Source organism: Bacillus rossius, chromosome 8 (genome assembly GCF_032445375.1).
Source record: "Bacillus rossius redtenbacheri isolate Brsri chromosome 8, Brsri_v3, whole genome shotgun sequence".
In the NCBI taxonomy this organism is placed as follows: Eukaryota; Metazoa; Arthropoda; class Insecta; order Phasmatodea; family Bacillidae; genus Bacillus; species Bacillus rossius.
Window position 1 is genome coordinate 22,328,089 of NC_086336.1, and position 19,982 is coordinate 22,348,070.

General features: G+C 39.0%; 1 protein-coding gene and 1 long non-coding RNA gene across 3 annotated transcripts in view; one reads left to right on the plus strand and one right to left on the minus strand.

Annotated features, from left to right (window-relative positions):
• Positions 1 to 19,982, plus strand: part of LOC134535585 (very long chain fatty acid elongase 7-like) — a 120,418-nt gene that overhangs the window by 59,114 nt on the left and 41,322 nt on the right. For both annotated transcript variants that reach the window (XM_063374797.1, XM_063374799.1), the window contains exon 4: positions 19,540 to 19,620. In XM_063374797.1, the coding sequence (XP_063230867.1) occupies positions 19,540 to 19,620 (81 nt within the window). The remainder of the gene's footprint in view (positions 1 to 19,539; positions 19,621 to 19,982) is intronic.
• Positions 3,312 to 10,459, minus strand: LOC134535586 (uncharacterized). The gene is made up of 2 exons (XR_010075653.1): positions 5,934 to 10,459; positions 3,312 to 4,794 (listed from the first exon to the last, which is right to left on the minus strand). It is a non-coding gene; the product is annotated as an uncharacterized LOC134535586 (long non-coding RNA).

Genomic DNA, 19,982 nt, shown 5'->3' on the forward strand with positions numbered 1-19,982 from the left:
TGACTATTTTTACCTTCGTGTCAATGTGTTGGTTAGTCTGAATTCGAAATCTAGCTACAAAACATATTTTGAACTGAACACTAATATATTTTACTTTTAACAATTATTCTGAATAGATCTTTGGTGGTTAAAAGTCTTTATTTACCTATGCTAAGCCGAAAACCTCAGCTAATCTGTATAATAGAGAGTTTGAGACAGTTTATCTTCCCGTGTGTCCTGTCCGTCTTTTGATTAGAGGAAATGGGTAGGACTAGAGCCATAAATTTATGTACACAGGGCGCGTAAGTACACGTATAACTCGAATATTCTCTTTTTTTAATGCAAGTTAGACAAATCATTTAAAGCTCATTTTAATCTTGGAGGACCCGTCATATTAAAACTTTTTTGCATATGCCTGTGACGCAAAGACGTTCTTAAAAAAAATTGGTTGTCTGTAAAGTTGGTTTACGAACGATAGCTTAACGTGACAACGTCATAAAAAAACATTGATGAAATGATTTCATACTTTTATGAATAAAATTGAACCGTTTTTATTGAATTATATCTGTTACGTATGGATACAAAGAAGGAGTGAAATTAAATCTACAATTTAATTGTAAAATTAACTTTTATTTGCACTTATTAATTCAAATATGTTTATTACTTTAACGGAGAGATTATTTTAACATTAAATTTTATACATGTTTGCTATTTAACTTCTTCCCGTCTGTGTTATTCTGTTAATGATAGGAAAAGTAGGAAACGAATGGGAGTATTTCAAGTTTAATGTGCCTCGAAAAAGTCAAATCGATGGTTGTTCCAATCGATTGGAAGAATGATAGATGCGGCGCAAGCGTACAATGAGTGTAACTGGAGACAGCGTAATGGGACAATGTGCGTAAATGGACAATTTTTCGTGCGTGCAGCCGGCGTTCATTACCACTTATTCAAATAAAGATTTATTTGATTGATATCCGTCCTCGGTTATATCCATTATTGATGCAAAACAATATAAAAAGCATATTAACATAAATTTAAGCTAAAACGATATTAATTTAATTATAATTTTCTTAAAGGTTACTAGTTAGAGAAAAAAGCAACACACATTTAAATAAGAAATTTGTGACAAAAATTCTACAAATACAAACAAGTAAATTACTAGCATTTATCGATATCTACATTCTTCTTAGAAGGCGAAACGAATCATTTGCATACCATGACATGTGTTTTGAGTTTGTTAAACATATCAAGTGACTAACCAGGCATTTCTTTTCGGTAGCCAGGCACATAATAGGCGGCCAGGCACATCCAGTCGGTGGTTAGGCACATTCAGACCGTGGCCAGGCATGTATTCGGCGGTAAGGCACGTTCAGTAGGTGGCAATACGCGCCCAGTTAGTAGCCAGGAATATCTTTTCAGCGTTCGGGAATGAACAACCATTAGGTGAGCACGTGATATCTCGTTGGTTGTCAGGCGCATTCAGTAGGTGGTCAAACACATCATTAGTATGTAAATGGTGGTCGGGGCACAGGGTTTAGGGTGTGGATGTGGTTGGGTATCCACATCATGGATTGTGACGTCATGGCGGCCAACTTGGATGACCTTGACTTTTGAATTTGACCTTGACCTTTGACCTTTGCGGCCATCTTGGATGACGTCATCACCACCATATTGTTTTCAATAGTTTTCCGCCATTTTAAATTGACACCACCGTTGCAATTTTCGTTACGACAGACATCTTGACAATCTCTATTTACTATCCGATTTTAATAAAAACATTCTAAAATTTAGTAAAATATTAATTATTCAATTTCATAAAAAAATTTAATAAATATAATTTATTAAAATTTTAATATTTAAAGACGCACTTACGTCCTCGGATCGAACTCGGTGAGCTCAAAAAAAAAATGCCGACAGGTCCTTCCCCCACGGAGGCTACCAGCAGACTGAACCAGCACTACTTTGACCATTGCATATATGAATAACATTCTCAGCCCCCCTCCACCCTTCTTTTCCAATTTTTTTTTTTGGAATTATTTTCCCTTTCCTTAATTCTCGGAAATTAATCCCGCCTCTCTAAAATATTAATATTTTTTCTTGAAATGAACCCGCCACCACCACCCAAATTTCTGACCCCTCTACCCCCTAACCCTCTTTTTTGCCTATAAATACTGGTTGCCCACCCCGGGAGCCTTAAGTTTACAGCATTAGTTCCACGTCCCCGCTCCGGTCGTCTACATAGGAGGTAATATTTACCTGTTGTGCAGGCGGGGCCAAGATAATTTCGGCAATTGTGGCGTATGGCAAAATCCGTACTCTAGGAGGTCTGGACAAGGAGACGGAGTTACGTTGTCTACCAAAGGAGTTCCTGCTCGTGTATTATCCACACGAAATACACCACGTGTACAAATACCTGCCGTTAAAAATACCTAGAGCAAGACACAGACATCCAAGTCTGTCTACCATGCACCGGGTGTGAAAGAGGTATTTCTTCCGTGCCCGACACACCCCACATGAGGTCAAGGTGTAGGAGCCGTCGTCGATAAGCCTGCAGTTACTGTGGGCTGGTCCACTGCTACGAGCATCCAGACGTCTCGGCCTCGCCAATGCCAGGACTTCCCCCTTGCAGAGACAACACTCTCGAGCCTTGCATATTCATCACGCACCAGCAACGCCGTCAACTTTGAGGTAGGAGTCACTCATCAAAGTCTTGAGTGCTATCAAAATGACACTCTCTCTTGTCAACGTTCAGTGTCTTACATCCCAAAAGGGCTATATAATTAAGCAACTAGCAGTAATATCAGTCGTTGGTGGCGACGAAGTCAAGACTAGTGTATACATTTTTAAACCACCGTGTGACTGGGCTGAGCTAGACAGAAATTCACAAAGCGAGAATCATAAACTAACCTATGAAGTGAACTGACTCTCGTGGAATGAAGGTAAATTGAGCTATGATCAAGTAAAAATGGTGCTGTCGGACCTAGTTGACCCTGAAGACGATGTAGTCTACGTCCTTGGAGACCATCAAAAACATATTGTGAGAAAACTGTGCAGTGCCAAAGTTATTGAGCTTAGCTGACAGAGCAATGGTCCTTCCTTCAACAGACTTATAAAGACTTATGGAAACCAAATTGAAAAGTGTGAAAAATATTATAAAGGTTTTCACTGTGCCCATTGTAACACCCAAGTGCTTAATGTTGGTTTTATGAGCATCTTTATTACTACTTTACTCGCACCTACAACTGACAATAAACAGAAACAACAAAATGTCGTTCCAGTACGACCGACGGCAGAAGTTCGCTGTGCTACAAAAAGCAAAGTCCATATACCAATTAACCAGCAGTGTAATTTATTAACAAATGTAGCATACAATGCACATAACATTTATGGGTTCTGAGCGAAACATCCCGCGGGAATCATAAATACAAAACAAGTTAAAACAATGGTGCAATAAATGGGGCAAGCCGACGACGCGTTTAACGTAGCACAATTATATGGGCCGCTAGGCAACAACAAGAAAGAAATAAAGAGTTTACATTTACAATTACATAAAGTTACGATTACCGTTACGACACGGCTTGACAAGAAGTGTCCAAAGCCATCATGGCATGCCCATATACAACCGCAGAAAAACACTGTTACATAAGCTACCGGTAGTACTAGGCATGAGCAAAAGAAATTAAGGCAAAGAATCCAGTTAAGCACTGACCTGAAGGGTCCAAGAGAAATTACAAACATTACTAAACATGGCAAAAATGAATAAGTGAAAGTGCGGCCACGACGTACAAGCAAGAACAAGAAATCATACTAAGTACTGGCAATTACAGATGTTAAGTTTCACAGCCGAGTACATACCAACGCGACGCCAGCCCCAAGTGACAGTCCTCGTGTCAAACGACCGGAAGACTGCGGCAATTAGCCCGAGTGCCGAGGTTATATAGCCGGGAACAAATACGGCAGAGTGTGCTGGTGGCGCGGCGGGGAAGGGAGGAAGAGGGGGGTAGGAAGGTGAAGTTGGAGAGGAAGGGGAAAGGAGGAGTGGGGAGGGGAACGGAGAGGAAGGAACGCCAAGCAGTGCCCGCACTGCTTCAACCCCCCTCCCTAAAGTGTCTCTGCCTGGAGAGCATGTGGATCCACACTATGAAGAAAGTTCATGACGTTGACATCGGAGACTGGAGACTGGAGACTGGAGACTGGAGACAGCATTAAACAGCAAACTTAAGGATTTCCGCGGCGATCAACGAGATGGCTTCGGACGTAGGCACACGCTACGCAGGTCTTCGGAACAGCGGTAGACAGCAGCCAGCAGCTGATACGGAGTACGGAGTAAGAAGTTCAGGTACGAAGTTGATGTTCAGCCCAGAACAAGGGCTCGGAGCAGGGCGGTTCTGCGAGTCGCAACCACCCAGGCGTGGGAGGGGACTCCAGCAGGCAACACCAGGTCACAGTGCCTTAGCAGGCTGCCGAAGGGGTCAGCAACGACGTCCAGAGCCCGTCCAGCAAGGGCCAGGGGCAGCCATAGACTCACGGCGGTGCGGGAAGCACTCAGCTGGAATCAACAAGGTCGCTCTCCAAGACCCAGAAGCGGCGAGACAGCATCGAGCCTCCACACTACGAGGAAGCCGCCAGACAAGTTCATGGTAGGACGATGGGCAGAAGCACGATCGGCTCTCACAGGCAGGTAACACCAGTAGGGAGGAGGTGTCGAACGGAAGATCCCACGGAGACGTCTCTCGGTGAGGTGAAGCTGAAGATCGCTGGCGGAAGTCGGGCACAGCAAGCAAGGGTAACAGGGAAAAAGGATGGCGCGCCAAACTAAAAAAAAAAAAAGAAGAAATGGAGCCGCAACACCACGCGCAAATCCAACAAACAGAAAACAAATGCAGATACAAATTTCAATTTTCAAACACAAGTTCCTAGGAACACGAACACATAACAGGCCCATAGGCTAATCTCATCTCATAAGAACAATAAATAATTCTGATAACAATAACAAATATTTGGAACAACAACAGGGATATAAATATATATATATAATACTGTAACTGGATATAATACTGCCAATAACTTACAACAAACCCATAAAAAAAATTACTTAACGAAAGGTTTCACCTGGGTTACGTGAGCCTTTCGAAATTTAAATTTGCGCTTACAGCACCTTAAAAAAAGGGTATTGGCACCCAAAAACTTGTCGATACAATAAGATTCCTCATAAGGAGGAAGTAACTTTACATTCAATTGATCAGCCAACTTAGGCAATATAAATGCTCTACAAAGAACTAAATCCCCAATCTTATAACCATGAGGAGCTCTAGCCTTGTTGTACTTGTCAGAAACGGCCTTACAGGCCTTATGAATGTTACAGGAAACCGTGTCGAGTACATTTTCCAATGCCTGGGCGTCCAGGCTGGTGTCCAGGGACGGCAAGCCCCACTGGTTCAGTAAGGGGATGGTAAGCTCACGGCCTAGGAACGGAATTGAAGGTGGAAAACCAGTAGCAGAATGAAGAGCCGAATTAAGTCCGACATTAATGTACTCCAAATCCGAATCCCAAAGAGTCTGATGATCAGACCGGTAGAAGGAAATCAGGATACTTTTAAGAAACTTATTTTGTCGTTCTACCATGTTGCCCTGCGGAAAATAAGCTGAACTATAAATAGGTTTAACAGCCCATTCAAAAAGAAAAATCTTATAGATAGTAGACTGAAAATACGGGGCATTGTCAGAAACAACCATACATGGAGGACCAAACAACTTACCTGTTCCTTAAGTACCTTAACAATAGTAGCAGCTTTGATGTTTCGAAGAGGTAATAAAATAACAAATTTTGTGAAAATATCCAGAACAACAAGCAAACACACATTACCCTTCTTAGAACGTGTCAGAGGACCAAAAATATTTACATGCAAGACATGCCAGGGCGCAACAGGAGGATCAGCAGCATACAAACCCACCTTGGAATTATGCGGCGGCTTAGAAATCTGGCAGTCGAGACAGGATCGAACAAAGCTCCGAACAGCAGCATGAAGCTCGGGCCAAAACAGGTGCGCTGAAATTCTGCGAAAAGTTTTATCAATTCCTAGATGACCACCTAAGAGAGATGCAAGAAAATAGGTTAACACCATAGGTTTCAAGACAGCTGGAACAACAGCCTTTCGGGCTCTGCCAGAATTTCCTGTAAAATACAACATGCCACTCTCCTCAACATAGGGAACAGCCTTCTTATCATGAAGATCTCTAAGTACCTGCTGGCAGAGGGGTCCTGAGTCTAACATTCCTTAATATTAAAATAGGATTCATGAAAAAATTTAAAGGCAGTAATAAATTTAGTAACGTCAGAAGAGCGAGGTTCCAAAGGCTCGAATTCATCGGTGCAAAACATGCGAGAGAGAGAGTCGGCTATAACATTACCTTTACCTGGAATGTGATGGATGACAAACTGAAACAGTGATAACATCAAAATCCAGCGACCCAGCTTACCCAGCTGATGAGGATGATTAAACAGCCAACTAAGGGCTCGGTTGTCGGTATATATATCAAACTCCCGAGCATCCAGATAACTTTCAAATTTTTCTAGGCCGAACAGGCAAGCCAGGGCCTCCTTCTCATATACACCTAATCGCTGCTCAGACTCTGATAGCGAGCGACTAGCATAGGCAATAGGCCTAATCTGGCCTTCCTCCAGGTGTCCTAGGATGGCTCCAAGTGCATTGTGCGAAGCATAAACCTGAACGGCAAACCGCTTACTAAAATCGGGTAGAATGAGCACTGGGGGTGAAGCCATACAAGACTTCAGCGCCTGAAAAGATTTCTCTTGTCCAGTGCCCCACTCAAAATAGGATCCTTCTTACGCAAAATATTTAAAGGAGCAGATAAGGAAGCAATATTATAAATAAATCTGGAAAAATAACCTAACATACCTAATAAACGCTGAACTCCCTTTAAATTGACAGGCCTAGGAAACTGGACGATAGGGGCGATCTTGTCAGGATCCATCAGGAGGGTACCTTGTGAAATAACATAACCTAAAAATTTAACAGATGTTTTTCCTAATGTAACCTTCTTCGGGTTAACAGTGAGATTGGCCTCTCGTAAACGAGAAAGGACTTCAGTCAGGCGAGTAATGTGATCCTCAAAGGTGTTACTGTAAACAATGATGTCATCGACATAATAAAACACATAATCATACTTAAGATCAAATAGAACATGATCAAGGATCCAGCTCATAGCCTGACTGCCAAAACTAACACCCATAGGCACACGATTAAATTCAAAATGGCCAAAAGGAGTTGAAAATGCTGTATACTTGCGGCAACTAGGATCTAGCAGGCACTGGTGAAAACTTTGATTCAAATCAATAACCGAAAAATATCTAGCTTTACCTAAATGCTGAAGGGCAGACTCAACAGTAGGAAGTGGATAAACATCGTCGTTAGCAATTTTATGGTTCAGAGGAATGTAATTGTGCACCATGCGCCAGCTCGTGCCGTCTTTTTTACGCACTAAAAAAGTAGGAGTGCAAAAATCAGAAGTAGAAGGTGAAATTACATTACACCAGCGGCCAAGAGCTTATCCACGATGTCGCGCATGGCTTGAAGTTTAGGGGGAGAAACATTAAGATATTTAGCATGAACATGTACTTCATCCTTTAAATAGAATTTATAGGGAAAAATGTCACAAAGTCCTAATTTAGAGGTGATAACATCGGAAAAGGCGTGAACTAGGTCAGCAATAGCCTGCCCTTGCGCAATGCTATCAGCATCGCGGCACTCAAAGATAACAGACTTACTAGGCTGCGAACGTAAGGGAACTTTCACTGAAGGGGCGAAATCATAACGGAACTTACGCTGGCCCACATCCAGAACACTGCGAGTCTTGCTCAAAAAATCTAAGCCCAAAATAAAATTAGGTGAAAGACCAGGTACAAGATACTTACAATTCCAGGAAAAATGTTTAATTTTAAAGTGAATACCACGAACGTATTTGCGCGAAGGCACTCGCCATTCGCCACGCAAATATTAATCTGGTTTTCAGAAAATACACGAAAAGAAAATTTAGGAAATGTTTGGAGAAACGTCTCACTAATAGCCGAGCATGTAGCACCGGTATCAACGAGAGCCGAAAAGAAACGCTCGTGAATACACACGGGCAAGAAATTCAGAGAAACAGAGCTAGAGGCTTTCCTATAGAGGCGACAGAAACGACCTCTCTTCCGTCCTGTCAATGACCGTTTCCCGGACAATTACTCGGGTAATGACCCAATCCCCTACAGGAAAAACATTTACGTGCGTTAACATCAACGCGTGCCTGATCACAGTCCTGAGTTACGTGTCCAAACACGCAACAATTTGCACAGCGAGCGTGACTGAATGTTGGAACAACCTGTGTCGGCTGCGTAAAAGTGACAACCCCACCGCCAGTCAAACGCGCCGGCGGGGAAGCGAGCATCCGACCCGCTGTCAAACCTATGTGAAGGCGAACGCCACGCACGTGAACTGTCATGAAGGCGAGGCACAAAGGAGGAACGTTGATGACTATTACTTTCATGCGTGCATAAAACACGAGTGTCAGCATCGTGTGCGTCACTGCCACGAAAATCTGACGTAACCTGTAGGCTGTGAAATCCCCTGTCACGAACACGTGACACGGACGTAGACCTAGCGGGAGGCGAGAACTCAGCCTTATATTTAGACACCGCTAATAAACGCGCCTCTACCTCACTACCCCAGGCACGCAAAGCATCGAAGGAGGTAGGCGAAGCTAACAATGCCACAGTGGGTGAGCACATGGGGCGCAAAGTTACCTAAAATAAGCTGTACTAACTCAGGCTCAGCGATGTCAATTTCCAAAACATCGGCATAGGAAACAACCTCATCAATGTAATGATTCACTGACTCATTAGGACGCTGAAACCTGAAAATCAAATCGCGCTTACACGCGTCCATGATGCGCGGCGGACACACAGCACGAAGTACCGACGTCTTAAAAGTATGAAAATCGACCTTCTGTACGATAGCCTCTGTTAGCCTAGACACATAATCTTGTGATCAGTGATATTTAATTTTTTCTTATAAATTTTCTCTGTATTTGGACGGTGTTGAGATGAACTGTTGTAAATAAAATATACAGGATGTCCAAAAAGTCTTTTCCTGATTACAAAAATTAATAACATCGGATAGAAGTAAGACAAAAATATTAAACTGGTGACAAACTGTTGAGAATCTATCCAAGAATTTTTCAAACATCAATACTCTTCCACATGAGCACCTTTAGCAGAGCGTAGCACATCTAGTCGATATTCAATTTCAGTCCACACATTAGCCAACATCATTGGAGGGATCGATGCAATGACTATGGTTATCAATTGTCGAAGGGTTACGATATCTGGTACATGTGTTCGGTAGACCTCGTCCTTGACAACCCCATAAAAATATGTCTAATGGGGTTATGTCAGGAGAGCGTGGAGGCCAAACCGTTGGACCATCACGACCGATCCATCGTTCAGGAAAGGTCATATAAAAATAGGCACGGACCTCCAAACCCCAATGAGGTGGTGCACCGTCTTGTTGAAACATGACAGCGGGGTGATACTCAAGCAGCTGAGGAACAGCATAAATTTGTAACATGTCCAAATAAACTGGAAATGTGATGGTTGTCTCAGCGAAGAAGAATGACCCGATAATTCTGTCATGCAAAAGCGCGCACCAAACATTCACTTTTGGACTTCCTCTGGTACACTCCATCACCTCGCCAGGGGGCAGTGAACCAAATGCGCACGTTATGGCGATTCACTACTCCACTGACAAAAATGGTTGCCTCGTCAGAAAAGGCAATTCGTTGGAAATAGCCATTATCGTCCTCCATACGTGATAAAATTTCGACCGCAAATTCATATCGATGTGTACTGTCATTGAGCAACAGAGCCTGAACAATATGTACTTTGTGTGCACGAAACATTAAAAATTTGTATAAGATATCGTGGAGAGAGCTTTTTGGCATCTGTAATTCACGGGAGGCCCTTCGCACAGATTGATTCGGACTTCGCAGAAATGACTGTCTCACAGCTTGCAACCTTTCAGCTGAGATTGATGGGCGACCAGACTTCGGAAGGTCAGCAACCGACCCTGTGGTCTTGAACTTCTCATACCAAGTCTTAATGCTCTTGACATCAGGGGGAATGTTTCCATATGTGGTCTGGAAGTTTTTATACACTGTTATTGGCGATCGTGTCTCGTGGTACCACAGGACACACTGCGCTTTCTCCTGATTGGTAATCATGTCCGGCTTCCTGGCCACTACTCCTCAGACACTGCACACATACTGCGAACCTATAACAAAAAAAAAAAAACTTGAGTTATGACCTAACATTTTGACACCACTTTCATATTTTTATCGTACGTCTAGCCGAAGTTATAAATTTGTGTAATCAGGGAAAGACTTTTCGGAAATCCTGTATATACACCAATGGCTTTGTTTTTGGTTTGTCACCATTATTTCATCGCTGTTTTGTATGATGTAAAGTTTATTAATTCTACTCTTTAAAAAATGTGTGCAGAAAAAAAATCACAAATACAAAACCTTATATTTACTATTTCAAAGTATATTAAAGCTTCATAATAATGTAAAATAATAATATTACTATTTCAGGAATGTAAATATTCATTATTTCAAGCATACATAATAAAAATATTAAACTCATCCAGAAAAATAAATCTGTAATTAACACCAGGGTATTATTATTTTATAATTAAAACTCTCGGTGCAAAAATTTCATACATGTATATTTTTTCGTTAATATACACTTGAAAATATTGCTTTCTTTTCATATGTAGATTAGCGGGTGTTTCTTCCTCTCTCTCTCTCTATCTCTCTCTCTCACGAACTTGCTCTCCCCACCGGCCATGCTCGCCCCACCGGCTCTCCATCTCTCTCGCTGGCTCTCCGTCTCACCAGCTTTCCATCTCACACCGGCTCTCCATCTCACCGACTTTTACTGTCAGACACTTAAACAGCATGTTAGTAACGGAAACAAAACCTTTTATATCGTCACCCTCTGCATTTTCACGGGCTTCGGACCACATGTAATACGAGAGTAAGCAATACTCTACTTTTAGAGACCGCATTAAAACAATGCACATTTACAAGAAATATTAGCATATGATACATTGACACACATAACAACGTGCTTACATTAACATATGATACACTATCTGCAGTACCCGGCGTTGTCCACGCTGAACATAGGGTGAAGGGGACCTTTTTCGAAATCAGATGTAGTTAGTAATTATTGTCTTCTTAATTTGAATGTCAAGTGTACAAAATAATTTATATCACTTTCAGATCCCGGCAGACGTTGTTCTGCCAGTGTTTATTTATTTACCTGTATATATTTCAAAATTGGTGGTCTGTATGTAATCTAGACTCTATAAAGCACTATAGAAAAAAACTAAAAAAAAAATAATTACTTATATTGAAAAGATTTAATTATCTAGCTAATGCTTGTCATGCATTGCAATGCCACATTCAGTTTTGTTTTGCAATATGTTTGAAGTAGTAACACATATACAAATCATCTAACCATCTCTACAAATATATATTTATCTCTATCTACATTTATATATATCTATGTATCTCTCTATATTTATCTATTTAAATCTAAATATATACATTTTTATCTCCCATTCTCTCTTCTCTTCTAAATATAAATCTCTATATATCTCTATAAATCTATATATCTATTTATCTAACACATTTCATTCTCTATACCTCACTCTATCTCAACTTATCTCTGTCTCTCTATCATACTATATATATATATCTCTATCTCTGTCTCTCTTTTATATTTAAATAAATTGTGTCATGCGTGCGCACTTATACAACAAAAAGAGACGAAGTACCGCTATATAATATTAAATAAACACTTTTTTTTAAACTATTTGTACTCCAACTATTGAAAAATAATTATACCGCCTCAGAAACATTTACGGGCATGCGCATAACAACTCACCAAAATTTCATCCCAATCGGATGAATGGTATAGGAACGCATACGGCACAAACAAACGAAAATTAAAGACATGTAAAACGCATCAAACTATGGTGCGTTTAAAATTTAAGGCAACTCTATCTATTGACGAAGTTAGAATAAAACTGTTATTATCGCCTTTATTTTGCTAGCCACTGCGAGCTCCACTAAGCGGGCTAGTCTCACCAAGGAGAAAAATATGAATTTGCCAGACTTTACTATGTGTATGATCATGTGGCAGACATAGAGAAGTGACACTCTCTCACTATTTGTATGTGTATGACCGATGAATTTTTTCTGTTACAAAATTAAATTATCAATTTTTTCACTCCCTTAGGGATGGAATTTCATATTAATATGTGGTATATGTGTTAATCCAGGTTACGAGCTCACTGCTGGCCAAATTTCATCCAGATCTGTTCAGCCTTTTTGGCGTGATTAAGTAACAAACATCCATCCATCCAAACTTTCAAATTTATAATATAAGTGGGATTTTAACATAGCAATGCTGAAAAATCGTGCCAACAACGAGGAATTGATTCTGAAATCTTGCCAACAACGAAGAAAAAAGCTTAATTCTTGTGTATCAGCTACTTGGAAATTCTAACTATCAAAAAACTCCAGCGGTGTAAAATTCCAGCGGTGTAAAAAACAAGCGGTGTAAAAAAAAACCAACAATGTAAAAAAATTCCACCAGTGGTAAAGCCCAGCCATGTAAAAAAAAAAAAAAACAGCGATGTAAAAGCCCAGCGATGTAAAAAAAAACTCCAGCTATGTAAAAACCCAGTGATGTAAAAAAACTCCAGTGATGTAAAAGCCTAGCGATGTAAAGAAAAATGCATCGGCGTAAAAAAAACCGAATCGGTGTAAAACGTATCGGCGTGAAACGCATCAGTGTAAGATTAATCAGTGTAAAAAAAATTGCATTGTGCCACAAACAACTAGGGCACACCACAACCATCACCTCCAACCAAAACATGATTGCCGCCCGTAATTGCTCTATCGCAGTGCAACGAAGCTGACTTAATATGATGATGTCAGCTGCTTCATAGACAGACAACAAACCATAATTGCAGCGCAGAAACGGACACCAACAACAAACACCTCGTCCGTTATCAAAATGTTTTGCATCATAAAAAAATCAAAGTATAAATGGATAACCAACCACAACCACCTCGTCCGCATCGTTTTGCATCATAACCACCAACAACAAACAAATGTATTGAACTACAAACAATGTAGGTGCAGAAACGCACCACCATCTCCACCACTAGTCAACTAACCAAAAAAATATTGCTGTCCATAAATGCTTTATAGCAATTAAGCTGACATACTATAGTGACGTCAGTCCCACCATGGACAGACAACCAACCACCAACTAACCAACCACCAATCTTCCAACCAAGAAAAAAACGCAGCACCACATTACAACTAGAGTGCATAAAACCAACCAACCACCAACAATCCAACCAAGAAAATGCAGCACCGCAAAACAACGAGGTTGCATAAAACCAACCAACCAACCCCAAACCATCCAGCCAAGAAAAATGCAGCACCATAAATAACACTGGTGAATAAATTCGAGAAAAAAACATAGCACAAAAAAATAAAGGGGAAAAAAATGAAGAAAGCATAGCACCACAAACAACTAGGGTGCATAGAATCAACAAACACAGGAAAACCCAACGGTGAAAACCCAACAATGAAGGCCATGTACACCACCATCAATAGGGACATGAGTGGCTAGCAAGTGGCAAACACCGACTCTACTCACACATTCTGTATCAGATTCCTGACAGAGCCTTATTCTCGGCTACCACAAGAGCCTGGGGACCCTGACAGAGAATCCTGCGCGAAATTTCATCCAGATCAAGATTTTAAATAGTTACCTCGTAAAAAACAGTTCAGTCTTCATTGCTTGCATATATACACTTATATTCATATATATATATAATATATTATTATAAAATTCATTATTTTTATCCATACAGTAATGTATGTGTTCCATCTTCACATATCAATCTCTTGTCATTGTACCAACTGAGTGCTAAATTATTAATACATTTTGTATATAATGTTATTTTGTGCGATATTATGCTACAGCGTTTGCGCACTTCTCTGTGTGGTTCTCCAGGACTTCGAGAAAATCTTCAAATGTAACTTTATTTTTCGCCACACAATTATATTTTGCTCTTTTTGTAGTAATATCTCCACATTTGTATGTATATATTTTGCTCTTAGGCCGACGAATTCGACTAGCTGCATACGAGCTTCATAAGCTACATCTTAAATTTATTTTCTGTCAATTTCCCAAAACAATAATTGTTGGCAAGTTTATATAATTCCTTCTGAAAATCGTTTGTGGCCACTTTTCTCATCTGGGTATTTGTTTCTGTGAAAGAATTTATTTAGGAATACTGCTCGAATTCCAGGACTTTGTGTATTTGCTTTATCTTTAGTCCGTACTGGATGGCCTGTTTCAAATTTCTGTAATGTACAATGTAATTTTTCTTAGCTTACAGTGTTGTCAGTATCTAGGTTTGTCAAGAACCAGGCGGGCACAGGTTGAAGGACAGAAACGGCAATTCTTTGTGTTCTTCGTGGAGGGCGGACGGGTACTCTACATCGACTTCTAGGGTGTACCCCGTCCAGCCCTCGTCAGGAATCGCCATCACGCCAATGTCAGTGCCTACCCACTTGAAGCTGCTGACTGGAAGAGACAACGATATGACCCACTTATACAAATTGTTGGCATCCAAGTATGCAACTTCAGTTGATGGCTGGCTGGGATCGTAGGTTTGGGGCAGGCAGATGTTGTTCGCTTTGCAGTGATGAATTATTACTTGGGCGACCCCGCCCTTGATCCCCGCTTCGATAAATGTCGTACTCAGTCATCAACTCAAGTCATATATATGTTAACATGGCGTAGAACATGAACCCTGGTGCGCTGACGTAGTGACTGCAGTCAAGCCCACACGTTGACAGGCAGAGCTGACAAAAGTTTTCAAATACGTCAGCCAGCAGCAGCACGTCCGTCTTCAGGTAGACATCGATATAGTCGCGCAGGGTCACGCAGCCGAACGTGTCCCGTACTGTTTGTGCATGCTCGTAATCCTCGTTGCTGATGTTTGAGTCATTTAAAATATTATAAAATTCCTCTTGTGGTGGCACTTATGACTTGTCCAATTTTTCCCAGCTTGAAACATAATCGTATGGGATCACGCATTTTCTTGTCACCAGACACATTTCTTCGTCTGTAAAAAATTGCATTGTTTATATGAATTTGTTGGCTGGCAGGTACAACGCAAGGGACGCTAAACTGTGAGCCATGAACCTGAACGCGTCGAAAAACTGTACAGAAAACCGGTCGCCCAGCTTCATAAAGAAGGTAATAATTTTTTCTTGGATGTGGAGAATGATAAATATCTCTTTTTTGTCGTAGACCAGTTTCTTGATAATGAATATTTCGTCGTAGGCCAGGTTGTGAAAGTTTACTACAAGATTATTGGGCCACCTTGGCAGAAGGTTGTTGCTTTTGCAGGTGGCACAAAGGTACTTACCACTGAAATGGCCATGGTCTCGGACTTTGTAGTTCTCAGGCGTAAATGCTCTATTAAAGTAGCAGTAATGATGGGCAGGCTGGTCTCATGAATCTTTGCTTTGTTTCCCAGTATTTACTATGGTTTCCATGAAATCTAGAAATTATAGTAATTTACTTGTTTGTATATGTAGAATTTGTGCCAAAATTTTTTTATTTGAATTTATATTGATTTTTTTCAAACCTGTAACTTTAAGAAAATTTTAATTAAATTATTATGCTTTAACCTAAAATTATATTGTTTTGATTCTATCACGGATAGAACTGAGGATGGATATCGATCGAATCAATTATTATTTTAATAAGTGTTTTTTGATGATTATTGAAATTTTTCCCGAATTACTATTTCAATAAATACGAATTTCCAAGATAGCGTCTAAATTTCAAGATGGCAGATACGGTGAGAGATAACTGTTTGTAATAAATAATATTGCAGTCCAGTGGCTAAAAATTAAACAAACATGATGGTAATGAACTCTAGTTGATGGCATGTGTACTACGTTACACTAGTGCTCCTTGTATCGGTTACTGAAAATCAGATGGCGGCTATTACCTCTAGCAGGCGATGTGTGTTAACTAGCGCTTCTGGTAGCGATTACTGAACACAAGATGGTGAATCCAAGATGATCACCATGATCAAGGTTAAAGTTCAAGATTAAAGGTCAAGTTCGAATTCAAGGTTACTTTCAAAGTCAAGGTAAAGTTTCGAGGTCAAAGGCCAATACCAAAAGTCAAGTTCAAGGTCAAAGGTCTAGTGAACAAAAATTAAACTAACTTGGTGGTAGCGTACTGTAGCAAACGAAAACAAGATCGTGGCCTCTAGCAGACGAAAACAATATGGCGGAAGTGAAGTCATACTAGCTGTCAAAATATACCTTGGAATTATTGGTGGGATGTCAGTTAGCCTGCGGCTTCTATGGAGGTAGGATCTTTTGTAATTTTTATTTATTTTTGCCCTCGCCGGTTTCGAACCGGGGACTTAAGTGCTTGTTTTAAATTATATTTTAATAATATTAGATTACATATTTTTTAAATTAATTTTAAAATTTTTCCCTTAAAATGTGATAATAATTAGGGAATTTCAAAATGGCGGGGCGTAGCGAAAGTTGCAACGATCTGCTAGCCAAGATTGACTCCGTAACGAAACGCACAGCAATTATGTCATACCCGACATAGCTGGCGGGTGTAACGAACGTGCAACATTTCTATAATAAAAAATTGCAACCGTAACGAAATGTGCAAAGTTATTAAAATATTTTTTATTAAAATTTAATTATTATTTTTTGAATTTTTTTTTAAGTTTTTCCCGATTTTCTAGCATAAATAATACGGATTCTCAAAATATCAGGCATAACGATAACTGCAACAGTTATGTCGTAATTCTAAAATGGCGGTCATGTCGTCTCAATTGCCAAGGTCATGACCTCGGAGGCTTAGGGAGGCTGTAGTTCTGGAATATTGTGCCTCATTATGGACTTATAAAGCCTTTGGTATTTTGAGGATAAAAACGGAATATTTTCCCTCAAAACGGAAATTTTTCCCTCGAAATACAGATTTTTTTTATGTTCAAATTTTTTGGAATTTCTTTGGCGGAATTAAAAAAACTGGAAATTTTTGGCGGATTTTGCCTAATTTGGGGCCAATTTTGTAGATCAAGGTCTTGGTCAAAATGAAATGTGAAGGTCAAGGTCATACATGATGGCCGCTGTAGTGTCATAATCGAAGAAGGTGGACCCCGGCACCGGAACTACAAGCCTGAAGCCTGGCGCCGGAGGAACTATTATGCACTACTTTGTAATGAAATTAAATTGTACATAGTTTGTAATACTTAGACTATTTTTTTTCTTTTTATGACGCTTGCGCTATTTTTAAAACATGAGATTCATGTTATGTTGACTATTTGAGGGCCATATTCCATGTCATATAGCTATATATAAATCAGGATTTGCCTGTTAATGGACATTGACTCCTACATTTGTTACGTTTTTTACCTACCCAGAACGTTTAATGTACTCCTAAACAATGGTACTTGCATTATCGCTTGAACATTCTACTATACCTGCCCCGCCACTCCGTTATAGCACGGAGCTACCTTGTGTTGTGTTTTCTGTGATATTTGCGCACAGGTTTGTAGTCCCTTGGGTGGCCTTGGCTCCTAAGTGGCTGCAAATTTTAATTTTTTTCCCATTAAAATTTGATAATATCTACAGATTTTCAAGTTGGCGACCGTAACGATGATATATGGCGTAAATTTGCATCATTCGTAATGGCAGAAACAAAATGGCGGAAAACAAAATAGCGGTTCCAAGATTGCCGCCGTAAATAGTTCAAGGTCAATGGTCAAGTTCAAGGTCATCTCTGCGCTCGAGGAACTACGTAGTCGGCACAAACACCTCAACCAGGAACCAGTAACATGAGGCCCTTTTATATACTACTAGCTCGTTACCGAGGTTAGATATTACACCACAATGGCGAGAACTGTATGACTCGCTCACATTTTTTAAAATTTATTTTTTTATCGATTTCCGACTTCCACTATTCCATGCGAAGTCCAGGTATTAAACTCACTACCTAGGGAATAAAGTCAAGACTCAGACAACTGTAAGACTCTTTGCAGGTTATTGGTCAGCAATTTTGATGCATTTTTAAATTTATTTGCAGCATATTACCCAGTTAAATTTTAGCCTATTTATTTCTTTACCGCAGTCGTGTGTATAGCATTGCATTAGCGATTAAATTTTGGAACAAAATAATATGCATTTGAATACTTCCATTGTGATATTTTATTATTAATGATTATTAATGAGTTTTCCTGCCCACACTAAGCAAATACAAAATAAAATTAAGCAGAACAATCTTAGAACATACAAATTTTAAAATACAAAATTGTGTTCTTTGGTTTTTTTCTCGACAATCTTAGTACTAATATATTTTTATATAATTTTTTAATTCTTTTTAGGAAGAGCAGTAGCAAGCCTAAATATTTCTTATCATCTAAGCTTATAATTTTCTTCAAAAGATAATTTATAGCCTTCAAATCTCTTCTGGAAATATTACAATCAGAAAGTATTGACGCTTTCACAGAATATCAAATCATTAATTATGACATTCTTTTAGAACACCAGAGGTCAAAAATATTGATTAAACAATTTTGTATGTTTTCTCAACGTAAATAAAAAATTTTCTTCGTAGTTATATTATATTCGATTTCCTTACGATTAAATTATTTTAGTCCTCACGGAATAGACTAAAACACATTTATTTTATGTCCGGATTGAAAACTATTAAATAGCTAAATTTTGTGTATAGGATTATGTTAGGCTCAAGGGTATCATAAAAAAAAGTTATTTTTTCTATTAATATAAAGTCTTTAAGATTTTAATTGGGATAACACCAAAAAGTTATCTCTGATTTTAATAGTTTTGTTTCGAATAAGTTGAAATGAATCTGGTAAAAAATTACTTTTCAGATCATACTAGTACCAAGGAACAAAAATTATAATTATGTAGGCTAACTATAACATCCAAATAAAATTACTGACTGACCACCAAAGCTGTTATCATTAGTCTTGCCGTGAATTAAGGATACGTGAAATATTTTTCCTAGCTGATCCGCGGTACTGATCAGCATATTTTATATTTAAATTTAAAAAATGTGTCTCGCGTTGAGACACATTATTAGTGTTATTGACTTAGAAAGGAAACGTTAGTGTAATTTTAAACAAAAATATATATATTCAAGAATACAAAAATTCGAAAACTTAAGGTCTTTCACATCATTTTTTTTTAATTTTTTGATTAAAAATATTTAACGGATTGATTTAAGATATTACAAAACATTATTTAAGGGTTTTTGTATGTCCTTTTTACCAAGGAACGGCAAATTAATTAAACTTGAGATAAAATTTAAATTAACGTAATTTATTTTGCTGCTTTCAGGGTGTTTTGTACTCATGGCCAATGAGATACAAGTTCTTCTGTCAGCCTCTTGAGATAGAGAGCAGTGAAATTGGAATATGGGTATGTTTACACATTTGATTTCAAATCGAATATACGAAAACGGATACGAAAACCCCTTCAAAAAGGTAGTAAATAATACTGTATTTAATGTAATAGTTTGTGTTATGACAAATCTGACAGTTACTTCAATTGAAATTATTATAATTATACTTCAGAAGCTATCAAAAATATTGTTTCTCGTTCAGCTTAATCTTAGATAAATTCTTCAGCTACAAAATAATGAACGAAGGATTTTTTTAAAGATAATAATTTGAATGTCGTAAGTTTTTGTGTAGATAAGAAGAAGAACTTTACGGTTTCACATTAAAATGTGAAAATATGTATATAAACTAATACTATGCACATAATTTGTATACCATAAT